This window comes from Apteryx mantelli, chromosome 3 (assembly GCF_036417845.1).
Source record: "Apteryx mantelli isolate bAptMan1 chromosome 3, bAptMan1.hap1, whole genome shotgun sequence".
NCBI lineage: Eukaryota > Metazoa > Chordata > Aves > Apterygiformes > Apterygidae > Apteryx > Apteryx mantelli.
Window position 1 is genome coordinate 115,236,347 of NC_089980.1, and position 24,218 is coordinate 115,260,564.

At 34.6% G+C, this 24,218-nt stretch overlaps 1 protein-coding gene across 1 annotated transcript in view; it reads left to right on the forward strand.

The window, feature by feature from the left end:
* Positions 1 to 18,090, forward strand: part of CSMD1 (CUB and Sushi multiple domains 1) — a 1,279,784-nt gene extending 1,261,694 nt beyond the window's left edge. Inside the window, exons 65-70 of the mRNA XM_067294827.1 lie at positions 1,275 to 1,319; positions 5,132 to 5,293; positions 6,346 to 6,458; positions 7,475 to 7,562; positions 13,771 to 13,903; positions 17,860 to 18,090. Coding sequence (XP_067150928.1) covers positions 1,275 to 1,319; positions 5,132 to 5,293; positions 6,346 to 6,458; positions 7,475 to 7,562; positions 13,771 to 13,903; positions 17,860 to 18,019 — 701 coding nt within the window. The 3' untranslated portion in view covers positions 18,020 to 18,090. The remainder of the gene's footprint in view (positions 1 to 1,274; positions 1,320 to 5,131; positions 5,294 to 6,345; positions 6,459 to 7,474; positions 7,563 to 13,770; positions 13,904 to 17,859) is intronic.
* The last annotated feature ends 6,128 nt before the right edge of the window (positions 18,091 to 24,218 follow it).

A 24,218-nucleotide genomic window follows, 5' to 3' on the forward strand; every position in this document is an offset into this window, starting at 1 on the left:
TCAGGCATGCTTGGTACATTGCATAATTTTTGTCTGAGAGAAACTTATTTTAAAATAAAAATGAATAAAACCCTGAAAAAATTAAAATAAGTCTTTGCACCAAATTCCACTTTCCTTTACACCCATGTAAATTTCTTATAATTTTACTAAAGTAACTTTGAGTATATAGTTAGGAAAGCTAAATCAGCCCTTACATGTGAATAAACATGGCTATAAGTTTTCATATCCAGAAAATTTTAAAAGTTAATATTTAAAATATAAGAAAGGGAAAAACAGTCAGACATTGTGGGTAAGACATTTGCAACATAATGTTTAATTCTAATATACCAAAAAACTCTAAATCCATTTGAGGTGCGAACAGTTCTTTGTTTTTCTTTAAATAATGGGTAGGCTACTTTGTTTCAACATTGACAAGAAGTATCATTTAGGGCTAGAGCTTTATCTTCTTATGCTAGTTCCCTAAAGAGTGATTTTTCATGGGTAATATATAATTAATGAATTGAGATAAATTACCTTGATTGTGTTTTTGTTCATTGTCTTTTTTTTTTTTAAGATAAAATGCAGAAAAAGATTCCTACTGCTTTCATACAACCAAGCAAGAATGAATTCTTTATTCTTGGCTTACAATCTTTAGATAGAATTCCTCTTGTGCTCCCACTTTTTGTGCTTTTTTTAGTGCTTGATCAGTGTAATCAGTGTAATCAGTGAATTTCTACTTGCAAAGAAAAAAGCATGTGAGCATCTTACTACCAGGCATTAGTATTTTTAAAGTGGCTGGCAATATGTGGCCAAACTTGAGCTGGGATCAATGCACATAACTCTGCTGACTATACCAGAAGCACGCATCATCATAATTCAGCTATCTGGCTTTTGCTGGTTTGTGTCATAAATTTATCAGTCTTTACTAATTATGTTTTATTACATTTAATATAGTATTATGCATAATTAGACACAGTATTTGTCCCCTCTATAAGGCTCTCTTTTATAGCACTGGGACTGATATAAAAATTTTTAAGCCTAAGTGTATGAAAAATCTAGCTAGCCAGACAACCTTCTACAGTAAAAATGTTGTTTTCCTAAATTATTTTTTGATTTTTTTTTGTGTAAGTGTTTAGGTTTAAACATGTAAAGTATTTAAGACTTCAGTTATTTCTGTTTTAAATATAGATCTATTGGATAAAGGATAATTGCATCAATCAGGCATTGTTTTAGTATTCTATTAAAACAAAAACAACAATGTTCATGAAAATGATAATTTGTCTTTTTACTTGTAGGTAAAGGAGTGAGAGAAGTTAATGAAACAATAACTAAAACTCCAGGTTTGTATACAAGAAGAGTTTTAGAACTAAATAAATTAAAATGATTTACATCCAAGATTGTTATGGATGATAAAACTATTTCCAATATTTAAGTATTTCATTACTCATTTCAAAGGAATATAAATGTTCAGGGAATTCATAATGACAAGTACCATATAAAACCTACTCTCTGAAATGCTTTCCCAAAGAACATCTGTATATAGTAATTTCTACAATATCAGTTTTGTAAACTGCACAAACAAATTGTCAAGCCGAAAGTGTAAAGCATATGTAGGCAAGAAGCAGATTTGAAGTACTTTTATATCAGAGAGATTGCTATAATGGAGAGCCTTATAATGAGTGTAGACTATAACACAGAAAAATTCAGCTTTAGAACTTTGGCTGGCCTTCATTTCAAAGAAGTTCTCAAGGTGCTCTCGGCTGGGGCTTCCCAGCTGTGTGGACCACCAGTAGTTGACAAATATTGCTGCCACATTTGTATGCCTCCTCATGAGCATATTTGGAATTAATCTTTTCCTCCTGCTAGTGATAAAATGGACAAATACATTTGAGAACTCCTTTGTGTAGATCTTTTTAGATTCAGTCATTTTCAGAAAATGAAAGGCCTAATTTTTTAACTGACACATTTAACTACAACAGAGTTTTCACCAAATAAATGAACTTGCAACTCGATATTCTAAATTTTAGCAGACTGCAGGCAAAATAAGATGAATGCTTAACACTCATGGCAGTTCACAGAAGGACCGTGTAAAATACATGGGATAAAAAGAGATTTCTGCTTATAATTAACCTTCCTGGTGAGATTGTTAGTAAGATTGTCAGGTGAAGTCATAAATGAGTTCTTTTCAAATGAATCACTTTTACAGACTCATACTAATACAGAATATAATGTGCATTCACCATAATTAATATACAGTCTTCACTTATTGGAGGCTTCATCTCACTGCACAGCTAAGGTATGCATTAATCTGCTACCACATGGTTTTTGAAGTTTCCATACCAAATTAAAATACTGACCCAGTATTCAAATGCATTCACTATGCAGAGCATTGGTATCAATTCACACCATATCATGTCTTTTATGACCAGTTTTGATAGGTACTATTCGAAAGGTATCTATTATAAAAATGAAATATTATGACTATACATGCCTATGATGGCAAGCAGAGAAGTGAAACTGTCTAATAAATGGCAGTAATTATAAAGGAAGAGCTTTACGGTTAAGGAAAAGTTTTAAAAGCATATCTATCTGCATTATTATTACAGTTTTTAAACTTGTGAATTCTATTAAGTAGAGAAATCTATTTCAGAGCATTTTCTTTATCCTGTTTTCTTGGCTTTTCGTAGAACTCTGCTGCTATGTATATTTTAAATGGCATAAAGCTAATATTTCTCAACTACAGCTTATATAACAGAATAGATTCGTGTTCTGACTTTCCATGTTTGGATATCTGAATACAAATGATGTTCTTAATTGTTTATTAAGTGGGTAGTTTTAGCCACAGTTAATGCTTATATAAGCAATAATAACTATCTTTTTTAAAGTACTGTAAATTGTGGTAGTGTATAAATTGCAAATAATGAATTCTCACAGTATACATGAAGTTTAAGAACCAATATGCTGTCTTTGGTTCCCCTGGTTCTCACTGCTTTGTATAGTCTTTGCAAAAATAGTTAGGAAGCTGTTTTAAGTAATATCCATGGATTTCCCATTTCTAACATTGGGGAGAGAATGTGCAGGTAGTGCACCACTGGCATAATAATACCTGATTCACTTTTCTCCTCCTGCATTTGCCCGCAGTGTCTGGGAAAAGCAGAGACATCCCAGGGGCTGGGAGGATTTGGATCAGAGCTATTCAATGATTCATCAGCACCCTCCATGGGACTGCAGCACTTCTATTTTAACCTTTTCCAAATCATGATTGGGAAGTAGAAAAGATGTTTTCTTCCCCTACTGATTCTGTCCATCTGCAGCAGATGTAAACTCTGTAAATACTAAGCCAATGATTGTATTCCACATACAGTGACGAGTTATAATTAATGGTCAAAGTGTTAGAGAGGCTAAATGTTGAAGATACTGAAAGTGATGATAGAAGTATGGTGTTCACTCCTGATAAAAGTCTTATCTAGTACCTCTCAGCACTTTAGCAGGTTTATGTAAGTAATAAGTCTTTCACCTTCATAGGAATAAATTCAGACACACATTTTTTATAAAAACAAAGATGAATACCAAAAAACACAAGCAAATGTTCAAGCTCAGTGTCACATGATTTGAAAACTTCTTCAGTACATTAACTGTACTACCTCAGATATCAGTCCTGCACTGGCATCCAAATGAGTGCAGACCTGCTGTATGACTTTGAGAGCTACTGGCATACTCACAGCTCCACAGAATCACAAGTGCTCCCTTTCCACAGCAAAACGCTGTGCAGGGCTGGGGCTTTACACCAGGGAACCTAAACTTAATACTAGAGATCTGAAAGACTGTGAAATCTCAACTGAAATTTAGTATAGACTAAATTCAGTATAGACTAAATTCAGTATAGACAGCTATCTTTACAGGTGCTCAAAGGCACTTGTAAATACAAACAGTTGTTCATTTTTAGAGTTTATTTAGAAGAGTATGAAACACTACTTTTCTATGTCATTTTGTCAAGATACTGTGTGATTGGTTCAACAGTTCTTTTAATAGAATTTTATTTTGATTTTTAGAACACTTTTCAAATTGTCATGCTAGAAAAACTTAGCGCTACATGGAAAAATGTCTATTTTCACTTGTCAGAAGCTGGCAGGAACCACTGGGTGCTGTCTGGCCAGGAGCAGGGTTCGTCCCTCTTGGCCAACAGTTAACCCTCATGTGAGGTATAGCAATGTGTAGGGGGGAAATGAAAGTTCAAGAAATATGTGGGACCCAGCAAATATATCTAATGCAAAATGAACATCTATTAACCTAATTTTTTTTTTCTCCTCTGTTTTTCTTTCTAATTAATGTACACATATTGCAGAAACTGTTGAATAATAAGAGAGACTTCTTTTATTCTGTAGGCAATTTAGTCAAATATTTAAAATACAACATTTAAATATATATAAATATATATTCTTTTTCTGAATAGAGGAAAAATCCCAGTAACATCAGAAAATGACTAAAATACATACACTTCTACCCATAACTCATGCCTTATTTTATAGGCTTTATACTTCATACTATTTAAAGTGAAACTGCCGTTTCAGAGAAAGAGACCCTTAATTTAAACCAAAAATGTACCCCACTCGGACACCTCCAGCATTCACAGGTGCAATAGTATCACATGAAAAAAGAAAAGATGTGGAGTCCAAAAAGATCAATAAAGAACTTGTGCTAAATTCCATGTGGAATCCGATAACAGTGATTATATATCACACAGAGTGCTGCTTTAATAGATTTATGAAACAAAGGGGACTACCTAACACATCCTTCAAGGAGTCCCCGACTTTAGAATATTCTTCTTTTTCATCATACCCTAAGACTTGGGGGCTTTAGGGGTAGAGCCCACTGTTTCTTGTAGTGTTGGGGACATTGGCTGAAGCGTACATGCAGTGTGATGTTATAATGATTTATGTTGTAATGGACAAGTGCAATATAGGAAATTGTGTGGAAAGTTTGTTATATATATTTTCTTTACTGTTGTAAAATTTTTACTGCTAAATGTACTTAAAACAGTAGATTGAAGCCACAACAGAGAAACTGAAGAACATGGATATGAAAGATTGTTATTGTGTTGTAATTTACTGCTTTTTATTTACTGTTTCCTTTTTTGCCCACTGTTGTTTAGTTCCTTCAGATGTGTTTTTTATAAATTCATTGTGGAAAGGGTTTTATGAATACTTAGGAAAGAGACAGCCTGCTACTCTAACTGTTGATTGGTTCAATACTACAAGCAGCAAAGTGAATGCCACATTCATTGAAGCATCCAACATACAAATCAAACTATCAGGTAGGTTCAGTAATAGATATTTAAAAAGCTCTCCTTTTCATTTTTTCACCTGTTCAGTTTTGTTGTATTTTCTGCTGAACACAAAATGAAACCAAAACTTTGTGTGTTCATTAAAAATCTTTTCAGCATTTTTTGCAAAAGTGTTGCTAAATGGAATGGACTGCCCACATTTCAGTCAGTTTATATGTGGTTACCCACCTATTTTTTCCTTTACATTTCAAATAAATATGGAGGTGGGTTTTTTAATCTCAGATTGTTGGGTAGTATTGATATGTTGAACTCGCAGGTAGTCTTCAATTGGCAGGCAAAGTGTGTACAGCATTTTAAGAACTGTAATGTTGAAAAGCTCCGTTATTCAATAGTGATTAACATCTGCTTTAAAAGAATAAGGTCTTGATAATGGCATGACAGAAAATAGGCACAGATAATTAAAGAAGTCAGTAAATTATGCATACCTATTAATCAACATTGTGCATTCCTTTCTGAAAAAATGAAAGTGGTGTTCTGATCTGACATTCTGTTCACTGTTATATTCGAAATGAACATTATCAGCTTTCAGAACCTTTTAAAGTCAAGAGTACAGAGAGAATTTCGGTAGCCGTCTGCCAAACAGCAAACTTTCTTCCACTGTACCATTGATATTTACCATAGCAATATACCGTTGTGAATAAAATCCATATTTCTGCAATTCAAATTGGCAGTCTTATTGTAGCAGGCAAGGAATTCTGTCTGTATTCAGTTATTGAAATAGTGCATGAAAAGACAAATATTTTTGCCCATTTACATGTAAAATTAAATTCAGTAGAAAAACATCTTTGCATTCTGTTATCAAATATGATGTGGGCAAAAGATCAGTAAAATAAAATCCTGTTATTACAGGATTATAAAATCCTGCTTTATCCAGATTATAACATTCTTTTAGGGCAGAGTGTTTTCCACAATATATTTTGATTATAATTCTAAAGCAAGATACTTGAGCTCTGAAAGAGTATTAGAATAAACTGGTTCAAAAATTGTTTAAAAGGTATATGTTACTTCCTTTTTATTAACAGGTGTTTACAAGAAAGAAGAAGCCCATTTACTCTTGAAAGTTTTTCAGATTAAAGGACCTAGTGACATTTTTGTAAGCAAGTTCGAAAATGACAACTGGGCACTAGATGGTTATGTAAGTAACCAGACTTCTAGTGATAAAGCCTGCTCAGTTTAAAGAAATCTGTGATTGCCTATATAGCTGTATCCAACCAACTTTTTGTATTATAGATATGAAACGCAGCAATCTAGATGTCAGTGTAGAGATCACATTATTTTTCTCTTCTAAAATACATACACACTCTTCCATCTGACAGTCTTCCATCTCTCATTTGAATTTTTAATTTACTTAATTGGGAAATGAAGTGGATCAGCATATTTCTCCATGCTTTTGGCTTGTTTTGTTAGACATGAGTGGGGATTTTACCTTTAGAAATATTGTCCTTTTTTGTTCAATAAATAATTCACTGTAATAAAATTGTAAATTTAAAAGAATTCTCAATTTTAGAATGGGAAACCTGACAAAGTCTTTTACAAAAGGTGAGGATGAGGGATACTGCATTTGATACAATAGTTTTCCCATGTTGGGAAATGATATAGGTTTGACATACCCAGTAAATTGCATACATTTACACAGTATCTTTTTCAGTATAAAAGGGAATGTAAAGACATACCTTAACAGAATATTGATTTAACTTAGAATTTGCATCTATGTGATTTTTTTTATTTGCTCAATATTTATCAAATGTTGATTCTAAAAGTTGTCATTTCATCTTAAAGAAAAAGGAAGTTATTTCATTCTTTGCAGTATTCCTTTGTGCCTTACGATGCTTTCTATGGAAAATATTTTAAAGGACTGACAATACAGTGGATGTCTAAATGAATACGCTAATTCAATTATGTATGTCATCTGACAAATTTTAAGAACCAGCGAAGTACATAAGATAATTTTAAGTCATTCCAGGTGTTACTTTGAAACATTGTTAAAATGGTTCTGTTGGCATAGAGAGTTTACTTATGTTTTAAAAGATAAAACTGGAAAAAAAAAATCTGAACTCCTTATATCTATTCTAAGTCAGATTTTAAAAAAGGCTAAATTTTTTTATTTATTTGTTCCAGAATTTTTTTGTGTGTTTGTTTCCACATATTTAGGTATCATCAGGGCTTGAAAGAGGTGTTTTTACCTATCTAGGTGATATACATGGAAAAGACTTTGGAAAATTTATGCTCCAAAGACAAGGTAAAATGCATTTATGGAACTTTAATACTTTAATATGTATCATCTTTTTTTTTTTTTGATTCTTGCAATAGTGAGGTCAACAAATGACTCCTTCAGTTTTCTAGCTGAAATAAGCGTGGGTATTTCGTGCTGTTACTAGTACAATATCCTCAGTGAAATATGCATATTTGAAATATACAATTCACACCCTAATTTAGCTCTGTCATGTTACTGTCTCATGTTTTATAGTATAGCAACCTAATAAGATGAATACAGGATGCTCTTAGAGAGAATTCCATTACAAGTGTTTGCTTTGCTGTGAATGTCTTTTTGAAAGTAATAGGCATGTCACATAATGCCAAGCCATTTTCTGCTCAACTGTATAAACTGCAATCAGAATCATAAGGGAAATTATAAGGACAGAATCAACACTGATTTTAATAGCATAATTTGTAGAGTGTTTGCTTGTTTCTGGTGGGGGTTCTTTTAGGAATGTGTAGGCATTTAGATAGAATTCTACTTAGCTGTCAAAAATATGTAATGTATGACTGAGGGCTATGGGCTAGAGTGCTCCAGCAGCTGGTGAAAAACTAATTATTTTACTCATAAAACTGCTTCAGCAAATACCAACTGTTGATGTCATCATTTCCTGATCCTGCTACTATTGCAGTGTGGTCTAAGCACAGTATATACATCAGAAAGCACTGGGATAGCAGGGAGAAGCAGCCTCGACCGTGCACCAGAGTGTATCTACATTTTATAAATATCCTTGTTTCCATTACCTGCATTGGTACTGTACCAAATGTCATTTAAAATTCTGCTGGATCTCCTTTGTATTTCTTTGCTCTATTAACTGCTGTGAGAGCAGTTACTCTGTGCATTTGCTCATCTTGGCCGCTTCTCTGAGTGCTCTTTAGGTTTAATCACAAGGGAAGAGATCTTACTCTTCAGATTCTCAGCGTAAGAACTGCCAACTATTTTAATCTTCAAAGTAAATTCTTATGTGGGACAGATTATCTGTCTGCATATACTTTTGTGTAATCCTTATCAAAATAATATCTGCGCTGCCTTTTCTCTCTGACTTTAGCAACCACACTGTAAAAGTAGAGCATCAAGATTTGTTCAGGCATAGGTCTTGTTAAGCAGCCTTTGGTGTCTCAGATCAGTGGGGGTTTGGTTTGTTCATTCAAGGGTTGTTTTTTTTTTCTTTAGCAAGAAAAAAAGATATACCTGGTTCTTTCAGCTGCCTAAGCAAAATTTAGATCCGTCAGTTTTAGCAGTAAAACAAATATCACATTGTGGTAAATGCAACACAAGCAGAATGAGAGTTAGGTTGGTCTCTCTCTACTTTTAGTAGAAAACACCTGTATCACTTCTAAGAATTCCAGTGTGAGCTCAGTTTGTTCATTCCCAAGGCTAGTAACAGGAGCTGAAGTGTCTTTGTTAAACGTGCATTCGTAGTTTGAAGGCTTATTTTCTTCATTTTTGACAACTCAGTGGTGAGCTTGCTAAAAACGCAGACGCTATCACTTTTAGAGCATGATTTGCTTGGATTTCTTTATGTGATTGCTTGTTGAATAGGCACGCATAGTTTATAGGTTGTTTGTTCTCTGTTGGCAGCTAAGAGGAAAGTGAAAGCAAATTTCCAGCCACCATAGGTCTTAATATTTGTACATGCACTCTCAAATTCAAGGCTAGTTTGTTTTGGTTTTTAAATCTATTCTTTAGTGAATATTCAGCTGAGGTAATGATTTGATCTGTTCTCCAGCTGAAGACTCTGTATCACTCAGTTTCTGCAGGAAGTTAAATTATTTGGCCCCTTTACACTAAGCCAAATGTATAAACTGTTGCATACATAATGTAATGTGAACTTCTTCACCTGCAAGCATACATTAGAGAACCAAATTTACTGAGAATACCTGGTTAAGTGTGAAACCAGCTTTCCCCATCACACAATACTAAACAAAGACCAGGCTGTATATGCTCATCCTGGAACTCTATGACATGAAAACGGGGAAAAAAAATTTTCTAAGTTACTGTTTATCCTCTTTTAGAAGCAATTCTGTTTGCTTGTAGCCTTAGAGAAGAACCCAAAGGGCAAAGAGATCTCTGTTATTGGTCTGCCAAAAGAACTAAAGAACTGTATCTGAACCTGCTTAACAGGCCCAAGTTGCAAGACAAAATGATTTAACCTGTTCTGTCAAATAAACAGTCACTGTTGTGTTTTTTTCATTTGTTTTGTTTGGCTTTAATATCTCAGTTTCTAAAGGCTGAAAGTCTGCCCCTGGGTGTTCTGTTGCTGTAATTGCTCAGCACTCGTTCCTCACCTCTAAAATTCTAGATTTTTATTCTGAAATGTTGGCCTTGTTCATTCCAGCTCAGATTGTTCTTTAAAGTTGTATGAAATGATAGCTTTATGAAAAGAGAAAGTTACTTTACTAAATAATTTGTTTCCTATATATATTACTTGTGGGAAAACACAATGGCCCGCTTCTATTTCCTTTGTTTCTTCAAATTATTTTTTAGCTTTTTTAGATTGAGCTAACAAGAATGGACAAGAAATAAGAAATGTGAATAATTAATTTATTTATGTGTATGTGATGAATACATCACGTACACATCAGTGTGAAATACATTTTTGTTTCTTGGAATTGGTCTGCTCTTAAAAGAACTGAACTTCACAAAAGAAAGCATGTGAATTTTAAATTTCACTCTATAAGGGTATAATCCTTCCTCTCCAGATCACTTTGTGCAACTTCTACCATTCACGAAGAAGCTCTGCAATCAAATAGGATATACATAACTTCAGAGTCAAACCAGTTATGTATTAGCTAATGCACAGATAGATAGCTAGGACTGATGAGCTACAAGAGTGCATATTAAGAAGCTCCTCACGCACAATGAGGTAGTCAGTGGGACTTCACTGTGGAGGCAGCTAGCAGCCAGGTGAGGGAGGGCAGCCTTCCTTGTGCCTTGCAATTTCCGAGGCTGAAGGCTAACTCTCGAGGCTGCTGAGTTGCTGTCTACCAGTTCCCCATTTTTTCTTGCTTAAGACTTCATTTCTTTTCATGTCAGTATTTTTCCTCTTTATTTCTTGAGCTGCTAATCATCCTGGTCTCAACAATTACACTTCTGTCTATAATTCTGCTTTTCTTGCCTGGCTTTTGCTGTCATGCTTTCTCTCACACTTCAAGAACAGTTTTCTCAGTAAAACTAAATAACCTCCGTCAGAGCTGTACTGTACCAAACTAGGTCTTGGACCAAAACCGTTGAACCCCTGTGCTGAGGGTTACAGGGACAATGCATTTGAAGACTCCAAATAGCAATAAGTAAATGCTCTTCCTTAGTGAATATTTCTATACAAAGAATATTGTTTTCTAGTACATGCAATGGAGAAAACTCAGTCACCATCTAAAGGGTAGAACTACACAGCTTGCACAATCACGACCTCACTGTGTGTTATCAGAATTTGGACTTCAACTCAGTGCTGCTGTTTTTAGGAGGCTAAAGAAACACTTGTCATTCTGAAATGTTTCAGAAAACTTTTATGCTCTTACAGAATGTCCATCTAGTAAACAATATTTCCCAGTGAAAAAGTATGATTTTTTTCATTAAAGAAAACCAAGATATCTTTTGCATTCTTTTTCTTTTGTCTATTACCGAATAGATATTTCCACCTTCCTAGTTTTAGCTGTGGCAGCAGTCAATACATAGATTAGAGCAGTACAACAGGCTTTCCCATTTCTCATCCTGATAACACTGGGAGAAGAAATACAAAGTTCAGATCAGGATATTTTTAATCACAAACAACTCTGAAAATGGTTTTGATAAATAGACTAGAATGTGTTAAAGTTTTGCTGAGTATCATACATGAATAAAATTCAAATCATCCAGAACTATAGCAAAGTCTCTCTTACATAATGAAAAGCATACACTTTGCTCAATCCAAACCTAGTCAACATTTCTCCAGTGCCAATTAGAAGTTGTAAACTTAGGTTTAAATGTTCAAGCTTGATTACCCAAGTGGTATTTCAAAAATCTGTAGAAGTATAGAATATTCCAGTACCTCCAGTAGGAGTATGGGGTACTGAATATCTCTGATGTGGGTCATTTATCAAATGCATATTCATCTAAAAAGAGATAATCTAAATATAAACTGGTGCCTAGTTTTAAATGCTCAGTTATAAAAAATTGTATTTACATTTTCAAAAAAATGCCATAGTCTGTTCATATCAAGAATTATTAAAAATTTCAACCTGCTGTTTTCTTTTAGCTGAATTCTATTTCAGTACTTTACAAATTTGCTGTTATTTATACATTAAAATATGTCTATCATATGTGGCGTGATAATAGCTCTGAGAACATAAACTGAGAGTTCACTGATGATATATATTTCTTTGCAATTCAGTACTTGGTTAGAATTGTAAATAAAGGCTAGAAAATTCATTCCAGGTTTTTTGCTGATACAAGCTGATCAGAATTATTCTGATCAGTATTACATATTTTATTATTTATTTCAAATAATTGGACAGACAGCTGGGGATTGTGATAGTAAAGTATTAAGGCAGTGATAACTGTGTACAGTTTTAAAAACTCCTACAACTTCTTCTAATCCATAAAAAGTTCAAAGAAACATTTAAATTCTTTTCTTGACTGTGGTAACAACTTGATTCTATCTGACCGTCTTTAATCAGATCACTTTGAAAATCTCAAGCACATGTGTAAAATATGATTCAAATATATAAAAATATACCAACACTTCTTCCACACTGTGGGCTCTAGGGCAAATATTGTATTATGTCCAAAGATTTCTGTAAGACACTGGTCTACTCTAGAACAGTTCAATGTTTATTAAGATATTGCACGGTAGTGCAACAGAGCTCATAATGTGATCCAATCTACCACAGTAGTATGTTTGCTAATCTGAAAAAGTTTGCCTTCAGCAGTTCTTCGGAAAAGTGTATGGATGGCTAAAACATGACAGGAGATGAAGGCAGTGAAAAACATTTAAGTATAGTATTTTGCCATGTTTACTGATTAAATCTGCTGATTCTGAAATTACCCAGGGGTTGTTATGATTTTAGAGGGAAGTTAATTACTCCCTAGACTTCGTGTATTTTGTAAAATGAATTGCACAAAACATATTAGAATATTAGCAATTGAAACATATAAGTTTTTAAAATATCTAATAGAACAAAAGCTTACCTGATTCCTCTTTCCCATTGACCTTGAACTACAAGAAATCATAGGAATATTGTGTTCGTTTCTTCCTTAGTTTTGTGTCTTATTTAGGTAGTTTAGTAGACTGCTGGAAACAGCACAATGGCTATGTCTCTCCTTCTCGGATAGGAAATGCATATAACTTAAGCTTACTCTTCTGAGAAGCTGTGAGTTGGATCTGGCAACATGGAGTTGGCTCTCAAAAATAAGACATACTTGATTGCTCTTCTGTTTTTGCTGTAAAATTATTTTTCTTCCTTCACTGTTTGATTTGTCAAGTTGGGCACCTATTTAACCAGTCTAACCAGAGTCTATTTAAACGGATGGAAAAGGGGGTTCCACAGATTGCCTTATTGTCCTGGTTACCTGCTTGTCCACAGCAGAGACCTGGCTAGAGCATGCCACAGGTGACCACCTTTGCATTCTGTGCATCTGAATTTTATGACAGTGCAATGCAGCTGCCAAAGGCAGGCTATAAAGCATATTCATGTCTCACCCTTAAAAGGGGATTGTAAAACAGCCTGGACACGCACACAGATGCAGTGTCTTGGAAGTGCTATTGAGCCTGGCAGAACCAATGTGTCTTATTACTGTTGCCTCAGTTCTCCCTTCCTTTTTCATGTTTGATGTATTTGGTCATTGTTTATTGTTTCTAAGCCAAATATTTAGGCTGCAGCTGCAGAACACTTTTTGCAGTATTACTCATCTTTTGCATAAGGCATATGGCTTGCTTTTCTTAAATTAGTGACTCCTGAGAGGTGCAGATCATAATGATGATATTTGGGTGACACGAGGATTATTTGACTTTATGAGCACTGTTTTCAAATCACTTTGATAGTTATTAATAATACACTATTAAGTGGTATTAAGATTTATACTGTCATAATGCATGTTATGAATTTCATGATTTTATCAAGACAGCATTTCTTTCTTTCTTTCTTGAATAAAAAGAGAATTGTAAGGTAGAAAACCTGGAAATTTTACTTCTGTCCTTTTCTTTCCATTTCAGGTCCTTTAAGTTCAGACACAGACCTTTCAAATCACTATTATGGCACAAACAGCAGTTCTGTTGCAGCTGCCATCCTGGTACCATTCTTTGCTCTAATATTATCAGGGTTTGCATTTTACCTCTACAAACACAGGTATTGTAAATGTTATTTGTTCAGTAACTTAATAAGCTTTTTGTTTTAATTTGATAGGTGGAAGTAACTAGGGAACACAATGCTGAAGCCTTCTAGAATATCTTTACTTTAAAAAGACAAATATTTCCAAGTACTCCCACAAAGGGGTTCAGTATAGAGCAGTTCTTAATGGTGAACAATTAGAAAAATGAGTCACTATGTTTTAAGGAGCAAAGACCTATAAACCTTTTTGGGTTGTTAGGCTGAATCAGATAGAAATCTCAGGTAACATATTTTATTTTTTCATTTTAGTGCTTTATTAAATTGAATATATGCTGCTTCTTTCAAAGTGCTTATGAGTATTAATTACACAAGCTGAAAAATCCATAAATCCAATGAGGGAACAGCCCATAATGACACTACTTAAAGTACATGCTGAGTAAGCTAGTGGATACTACTTCTAGAATTGACATCTCTTCAAGTCATATGAAACGTAAATATGTTAGTAGATAATGTCAGAATAAATCCAACCATCTTGTCTGAAATTTGATTTAAAAGCTGACAAAGCTGACATCTGTATTTTTTGAAAATTTGTTCGTTCTGAGCAGTATTTGGCTAGAGCTTTCTGGGACTTTTTTTTTTTTTTTTTTTTTTTTTTTTTGAGCTACAATACTCTCTGATCTCCCTGTGTTATTTGCAGTTTGCAAAGTGGTGTTTAAAAGAAACAGAGATTTTAGTACCACGCTCTTATACCTTTGTTCTACCATCATGATACCAAGAGCATTTTGTGATTGTAAGAAATCATATAGACGAATTGAAGTCCACCATTAGCCTATGATGTAGTTTCTTAACTTGGCTGTCCACCCACTTCAGCATTAGATGGTTTGGGAAGAAGAAATTACAGTGGGGCTTGAACTTGTGAACTCCAGTTAAAATGATACATGTCCTGAAAGATGATATAGTCTTTGGTTGAAAAGACTGTTTGAGACGAGCTGTGAACTCTGCCCAAGTACATGTTATTGGAAGACTTTCTGATGCCTACAGATCTTCATTCTCAGATAGCTCGTGTTCTGCAATGGGGGAGACTTACGTAGCAGCATGGAACCACAGGCATTCAGATTAACTGAAGAGATGGAACATAAAGGGAACATCGCTGTCAGTTTGCTCTTAGAAAGGGGAGCCAAACTCTAAGCCAAATTCAGCAGAAATGTACTGTGACCTAAGGGTACTTTTTGCAGTTTGTTCTATGAAGTTTGTTATGTGCTGTACAAGCAGTAACAATTTTCCTTTCTATTTGGTAAAAAATATATATATATTTAAGAGAGCTAAAATATGGTCTTCCAAAAAGCAGCTCTAATCATACTGTTTATGGTACTGTTGGTACAGCATTGCAGTTCTGCCTACCTTCATCTAATTTAAATGCATTAGATACTTGAATAAGGAGATATTACTCATTAACTTGAACTTTCAATGACTATTTTTCCTCTTCTGTATTTTCTAACTATGTTCTTCCAATAAACCACAGTTTTTAGAGCGATTATCAGTGTCATATTTGAGATATCTTCAAGAAATTAACAAACTGATTACTGATGTAGGGGACCATTTGAAAATGAAATATTAACCACATACAGTGAAACTAAGCAATAGTCAATACTCTCGAAGCAGAGAACTCAAAGACCCTAAAAGGGTGGAGTTGGTCATCAATTAAAGTAACTCTATGTCAACTTTATTCTCTCTGCCAAAGGAAGGAGAACAGAATTTGTGGCTTTTGAAGGCAGTTTCTTGGAGGTACCTTAAGGATTGGAATAACAACATGAAATTTTCACAAGGATGTGATAGCAGTTATGCCCCTAGCAGCCCTTTATATCAGAGAATTTGAAGGTGTTCTCGTAGGACAATTTTATGGATGTTTCTGCTGTGCCTTTCTCAGATATTATCTAATTAGAACCAGGGATGTTAAAGCTCTTTTGCATAGTTTCAGTTCCTTTTATCCGGCAGGCAGAGACTGCAGCAGGAATGAAGACAGCATCTCAGCCTTTCTGAACAAAATTAAAATACATTTAATTCCTTAAGCTTAGGAAAGCTTTATTTTAAGATTTCTAAACATGCTTTGTTACTTTTAAAAAGAAAATATGCAGAAAAGGGCATATTTCCAAGTATCGGAATTGTTTGTAGGTTGTCAATTTCCATTGCTGACTTCTTTTCAGTGACAGTTTATCCTTATTGGCTATCCAAAATGGAATAATTTTCGAACAAACGTATGATTTCAACAACCCTGTCCTGAAGTTACATCATGAGATTCTTTGCTAAATTGCTTTACAGTTATTAAGCACCAAGTATCTACATTTTTCACTCCTCATTGATTTTCTTGCCCTATTTCAACTACTGGGAAAATGTATGAAATTATATACTGAGCCTTTTTTATATATTTCTACAGATATGTTGCAAGTGCTGAGAGATTTAAAGTTAAATTAGTATAATATAGTATAATAGTATAATATTTTTACTGGATATGTCAGGAAGATTGCACAATTGTTTTTTAGCTTTTATTTAATTATTGGCTTAATATGTCCTAACAGAACTGTGCATAAGAATATGAACATCCTTGAAGTTTTGATATGTTCTACATGATGGTAAAATAATAACCAAAATAGAGGAGTGGTTCATGAAAGATAATTCTTTGCATCCTGTGATCTTTCAATGTCATAATTTCTGTAAACATTAGCCAGGAGTTATCAATTTGGTTACATGTGTTTAGGCATATAAAACCTATGTGAACGTATCTAGGACTGTTGAAAATATTTATGGAAGTAAACAGGCATGTTATGGCACATCTGTCAGGGAACACTAAAGAAGCTGCTGACCCTTATCTGAAGGTTAGCACTTCTGACAGTGTAACATTTTCAGGACACTCACTGTGTATGTCAGTCCAGAGTTACCTACTGAAGCTACGCTGGCTGACCGTGCACTGATTTAGTAGAACCCAAAAGATCTGTTACAGCACCTTAATGGTGCAACACTAACATCCAGCTCAGGAATGGTAATAAAGAGCTGATAACAGCAAATTACTAAACCACCCCTGCTAATTCTTTTGGAAAACATCTAAGTCAATAAAGGCTGTGAGTGTTCATCTCATGTAAAACCCAAGCTGCTATAAAGGAGAAATTAGGAGCCACTCACTTTCACCTTTCTATGTAGTTCCAGTAATCTGCTCCATTCAAGTCTTTTATATTGATAATTTTTATTGATTTATATCAGAACATTGGTACAGATGGTCTAGTTGCCTTCCTAGGTATACTGTAAAAATTAGTGTGGGTAAAACCCCAAATCTCCAGCAAAGTAAATTAGAATGTGCTTGATGATGGTCAAATTAAATTCGATAAAAATGCTCTCATGGTTTTGACATTAAAATCAGCTCTTCAGAAAGACCACAATATATATTTGAAAATTTGTAAGATGTTAATTTCGTAAAACTGGAATAAAATTCCATTTTATGTAAGGATTCTTTTATGGGCAGTCTATAGCAATCTAAAAATGACAGTGTAACCAGAAAATATTATAAAATGTTGCTACTGACATAAAAATGTTAGCAGTTCCCAACTTTACTTTTGTTGTACTTTTGTAGTACTTTGTTTTACTTTTGGTGACCATTTTTGGTAGCAACAGGCTATAAAGTTGTCATGCTATTGACAAATTTTATTAGGGAAAATACCCTTATTTTGCCAACGTTGTCTCTATGCTGTGTAGTATCAGTTTGCCCAATAAGAATTTGTTTTCTTCTTTTCATACTCCGAAAAATAATTTCCATACAGATTTCTTACAGTTGTTAAGTCCCTGTGACATCCTTTATGGGTCTCCCTGTTTGACTTAGTCATACAACTTGTATAGATAGGATGGAAACACTATAGAAACTTGCAATAATTTTACAATTTTTATTTTTAATAGTTATTAATGATATTTTTCTGTCCTTTTTTCAGAACAAGACCAAAAGTTCAGTACAATGGGTATGCTGGACATGAAAACAGTAATGGACAGGCTTCATTTGAAAATCCTATGTATGACACAAACTTAAAACCCACAGAGGCAAAGGCTGTGAGGTTTGATACGACTCTGAACACAGTTTGTACAGTGGTATAGCCTTCAGTGCCCAATATGACTGATTCATAGCCATACCTCTGATGGACAAGCAGTAATTCCTTTGGTGCCATATACCAGTTTCCCTTCTTCTCTTGGCTTTGCTGCTGTAATCTTTAACATCTTCTGTCAGCCTACATGCAGCTAAATTTTCTGGTAAAAATGCGTCAGTCTTCTGGGGATCAGAAAAAAGAATATTTTTTCATCTTAAAGTTGGATTAAAAAGCCTGGCTGCATCTGCTTCAAAGCAAGACACACTTTAAGGAAGACTGCCAAGTCATGCCAATTTGTCATATTTAATGCCTCAGACTTTCATATTTGTATGTGGCTGGATGCCTTTCAATGCATTTTTCTGGGCACTTGGATAAATCCTTGAGTACTGTGACAAATGACAACACCACAGATTATCCCCAAGAACAGGAATATTCTGAAGAAATAAAGCTCTCTTGAAGGAGAAGACAACCTTCCTCGAGGTTGCATACACCCACAAATGCTTTACCATTGAAATCTTGTTAAAATTAAACATACAGTGCATCTCAAACATAGGGCAGTTTGCCAATTTCCCAATCAGCTGTTATATTGCAAAATATTAATGCACAATTTTTTGCACTAGAGTGTTATGGATGACTGAGTAAGATACTGGTAAAAATATACAGGGTTTATACACACTGTCCATTGTATATAGACATTCACTCACTCTTTGCCAAGCAAAACATTCCAAAATAAGTTTACTTGGAATATTAAATTATGAGCCCCATGCTTAGCACAAGTGAAATCTTGTGCGATAGAGGACAATATATCTTTTGTCAATTTTTGACTAAATTTCTCTGTAAACATCATTACAAGTCACTGGAGATTTTCAGCCAGAACAAGAGCCCATTTCTAAGAAATTTTCATTGCCAATATTGTTTTCTTCTGAAATCAGTCATCTTTCACCATTGTCAGTATCATACTATTTAACAGCAGGGGGGTTAGCAGCTGTTGCTGCTTGCCATGTACAAATGTGAATAGTAATTTATTTTAGATAGCTCATAAAGCCTGTGAGCCTGTGCTCATAATACAGTCTTCCCTTTTGCATTTTTTTTCCATTTTTCCTGTAATATGACATCATTTTCTGATGTTACATGGAACTAAAACACATTACAGTAGCATATGTAAACCCAGTGCAAATTGTCTATAACAAGCTGTCATTAAGTTTCTACTTTAAACAAAGAGAAATATTCAACTATCTTCTCTTTCTGTTTCTGTTCAGATTTTTTTAAACACACTGCTTACTGCTTTTGTACTTTACACAGTTTGACAGAGAAAGTTTGACATTTGTAAATATGAATGGTTGAGTAAATCATTAACATTTGTTTAGAATTAGAAAGGTTTTACTGAATGAAAACAAAAAGCAAAGATGTCATCGGGCAGATTAATTAAATGAACTTTTAAGGTTAGGAAATTACAAAAAATAATGAAGCAAAATTTGGTCTTAATCATACACGTTGCACTCAGAAACTAAGGACATTGCTTTGCTTTTGTTCTAAAAATGCAAAGGTCTTTGTTTTTGTTTTTGTGTTTGGGTTTTTTTAAAGTTTTCTAATGGTTTTAATGTCCAGTTACTATCAAAAACTGAAGAAAAATGTTTCTGAACTCCTTATGGGTGTAGGTCTGGCTGTTATATACAAAACCAAAAGGAAATGTACGTGCAACCAAAAAGGAAGTGTAAGCCCAATAACAGATTTTTCAGCTAACGTTGTAGAACAGGAAGAAAATTTCAAAGGTGACCCTTGGTCAGTTTAGCACCTGTTAGATGAAAAATATCAGCAATATAATACAGTAATGCAGGGCCTCCAGCTGTTGTGTTCTTCATATGAGCAAGAAACTCTGAAGAAAATTTAATAAATAATCCTTTCCAGTCAGTTCCTTGTTCATTTTGTTGGTAGTTTTTGGCTTTCTTTTTTGTTTGTTTTTGAGGTTTTTGTGTGTAGTAAGTTTCATTTATCTGTCACATCTCAGAGATCTTCACGTTTCTTGAAAAAGAACTAAGTCGTCAGATCAAAGTCGTTGTGCTGAGCCTCCCCAATGTACGGGAAGCTGCCCTGTGAGGGAAGAGCTGCTTTAGGAGCAGTGGGCCAGGGAGGGAAGTTGTTGTGTGATGAAAGTTTTTGACAGGTTCAAAATTGTCATTACTGCTTTGGAAGTCTTTCTGACGTAGCAATGGCAGAAAAAATTGGAGTATTGAAAGAAAGTGCAAAATGCTAGCTAAATAGTTACTATTGCTGTTTTCTAATCCTGTCCTTACGATGTATTCTTCTCACCTGTCTCACAGTGATCACCGAGGAATGCAGTGGAGGAAAGTTACTATAAAGTAGAAACGTTATTTGATCTTTTGTGTTATAAAGTCCAGACCCCGTGAACCCTTTCTCAGGTGGTTCCTTTCACGGGGGATTACGTAGGGACTGTTTGTCCCAAGCGGGCATCCTTTGAATCAGCGAAACTCAAAATTGGAGTATGCTGACAAATTATCCTAAGACATTTGTTTGGAGTATTGCTTAAAAAGCAACTTCAAACTTGAGCCCAAGTACAGGAAAGTTCATGAAGTTTTATCAGTCTATCCATATCCCTCAAATGCCTCTCCTTCTCCGTTACGTTTGGTTCTTTTGCTGAGGTTGGATCTCTTTATCTTGAAGTTATTTTACAGAGGGCTGTGTGTGCATGCACTCATATATGGTGCTTCATCAGAATAAGACTCTTAAAATGCTGTACAGTGGCCAGGTAATGGCAGCCAGGAAATCTGCTTTCTGAGGTATATGCAGAAGACTTTTCCCCCAGTGTTGACCAGATCATTATGACGGGCTAAGAATACATGCTATAGATTTTTTTTAAAAACGGTTATGTGCTTCAAAGCTGTTAAAAACTGCTGCTTGTATCACACATCTTGCCTTTCTCCAGGCTAGCTGCAATAATTTTTTTTCTTGTGTAAAATATTTTGTAAACAAAGAAAAGCTGTTATTAAAAAAAAAAAAAAAAAGTGGGAGGGTGAGGGTGGGGGTGGTTGGGGAAGAATGCTGGCATTATGATCAAGTCAATCTAATTTTCATTCCCAGTATTTCATTCTGCCATTTCACCACATGCTGCTGTGACATGAAGTAGGTGCAAAAGAACTTTTTGTACAGAGATATATTTTTTATGAAGAATTTGTAAAATTATTAAATATGCTGTACTTTTTTGATTAATGTAGGTAAATTGTTAAAAATAAATGTTTTTACAATACAAAAAATTGTAATTTTCCCAATAATGTAAAATTTACCATCTTTAGCTGATTTTCAGTTCTGATCCTATCACACATGTATTAATATTAAAGTGGCCTGTTAAAAATAAACAGCATTCTCTTTGGCAAAAAAATAAATATTATAAAAGATTGTAATATAGCCTGTGCAATGCCACCTACCTTGAAAGCAAATTCAGAGTTCTAATTAAATATTTAATTTTAGATTTCCAGCTTATGTGTGACCTGTTCTTATCAACTGTTTTCTTCTATTTACTTTTATACTTTTAAATCTCAGATATTCATTTTTTCATTACGTAGTGTCCAGGAGAATCTTAATCTCATAATTTTGAGTAAGTTCCCAAGCATTGTCTGTTACTTGGCAAAAATTTTCAGATGTGGTCTGGTGGCATGGGATTTACGTCCTATTATCTTGCACTTACCATTCAGATTTTAAAATTTTGTTTTATAAAAAATTAACCTGCTTATTTTTCCACAAGCCTGTATCCTACCTGTGAAAGTGATGGATTCCATGGAGCCAGAGGTATTTCCAGTTCTAAAATCTGAGAGCTGGTTCTGCAATCACTTAGATATACATACTTCTACTGAAATGAAAATGCTGATATACATAAAGATATCCATATATATTAATGTTTTCATCAAGACCAGAAACCTAAACATAATAATAATTATTTTATTCATTTTACTCTATATCAATGTAAAGGATTTATGTATTTGGTTTACTTGTTGACAGCTTAAGAAACAATGAGTCATGCTTCAAGGATATTCTACCCATTGTTCCATTCGGGAAGCAGTGGTAGTATATGACTGGTTCAGTTTTAGAAAAACTTGAAGTGTATGCATGTCCTTCATCTTCATAGTCTGTCCTTCTGAAAATACGGTATCTTACAGCTAGTTGTTAAAGTTCTCATTGCTCAGAATGAGCCAGAATGACTTTCCTTCTGACGCTAAAATAAGCTATAATCACTAGAACTATTGATGGAGGTGTTGAGGCATTATGACAGGGAGTCATGATTTCTACCTCTTATCTCAAACCATAGTCTAACATGTAATAAACAAGTGAGCTATATTCCTTTTCAGTATTGCTAAGCTGCAATGTCAGCTTTTGAAAATTGTTTTTCCCCTTATGATCTATTGAAAAAAAATGTAACATGGTGCATTAAATTTTGAATTCTAGACAAACCATTTCTAGAAAATATATTTTTCTTGAGGACACAAAGTTACGTAGGAGGTGGCTCTCAGGATCTGCAAACAAAAATATTTGCCTTTCAGCTGGTATCTGCTAGCGCTATAGCAGTAGTAAAGTCATAAACACTCTCACAAGGGTCAGTCTACTATCAGGATGATTTGCTCAAAATGGAAAATGCACTTTTTAAAGCTGATTTGAATTTCAAACTCCAGTAAACTACCTTAAATACGCCTGCTTTAGTATGATTACTGACTCAAAGCCACAGGAACTTGAATGCATATGACTCAATGCTTGAGAGAACAGGTGCAGGAAGGAGGAGAAAAAGATCTTCCGCAGAACACTGCCTTAAAACAAGGAAAATAAATTACTTTTAAGCATGTGTCTGTAATGCACAGAAAGTAAAAAAATGCAATGTTTTAGTATCCATTTTGAAAGACTTAACTTTTTGTGGAGTCAATAGTAAAGCAGTATTAGAGGTTCAGAAACTTGGCAATGGCAGTTTTCTAACACAAACTGTATTCCACCAAAATGCACAGGAGTGTAGTCTGGACCTCACTATGTTGGATAAAGAAAATTACACAATGGCTGACCTATGCCTAGTGACTAGTTATCAGGACTTGACTACGTATATATGATCCAAGCTCCTCAACTGAGGATACTCCTAAACAGTTATACACATATTTGTATATATAAGTATATACATATCTTAAAATGCATAAATATATAATAATATGTAAATATGCTTGGAGCCTAATCCATAGGGGAACGTGGGCTCACTTTTGCAGTGCCTCCCTCTTAGGTGTGTCCTGATGCATGTTAGGAGCTTCAGCATCAAGTTATGTGCCCACAGTCCATAAAGAAAAGGTAGGAGAGGGAATAATTTGCATATAAGATTCACAGAGGCCAGCAAGCTGATTGGGGAGCCAGCTATGCTAATCAGTTAGAAATACTGTGGCAAGAAGGCGGCTCTCACTTTTGTTCTGAAGAACATAAATTCTGCTAGGACTTACAGCAGAAATCATTTTGTAGTTGGGCAGATTAGTCTGATCAGCTCCTTCTTAGCAAGAAAGTCCCCAGAACACAACAGATAGTTACTACTGCTTTTCCCTCTTAAACCCAGTAGTGTAGTGGTTAGAGTGCTCAAATCAGAGATGGAAGACAAAGGTTTAGATAGTTTCTTTACATGAAGGAGAAGCACCAGGCTATTTATCAGCAAGAATGCTAAGAGCACTCAGCTGTTGAAAGCAGACCTGGGGCAATTAGCATTACTTCTTTCTCCTTGCAGTGCAGGAGCTGAAGGCATTTCCCAGAATGCCTTCTGGATCAGGCCTTGGAGATGAAATAAACAGGAGCCATTCCTGGTTTGTGTATTCTTCTAACCATGATGAAGGAAACTTGCCATGCAGAAGAAACTTATGTGCCTCGTGGATTTGACTGGAAGAAACACTGGTACTTTAATTGGCTTGAATGTCAAGCAGCAGCTGCAGGAGGACTTTGAGGATATAAATTTTGAACTCAAGAAACTAATGTCAGAGGGAAACCAAAGTCCTCTTTATATTTTGTTGTCAGTGTACCAAAATTTGAGTTTACCTAAGCCATGGAAAATCATAAGTATAATTTGTTCAGAGAGATTCATGAGATTGTAAATCACATTAGAAATATAATCCAAGATTGGAAAAATATATGTATCAGCTGAAGAGGTGAACATAGATACCAAGAAAGTGGACAAAATTTGGTAA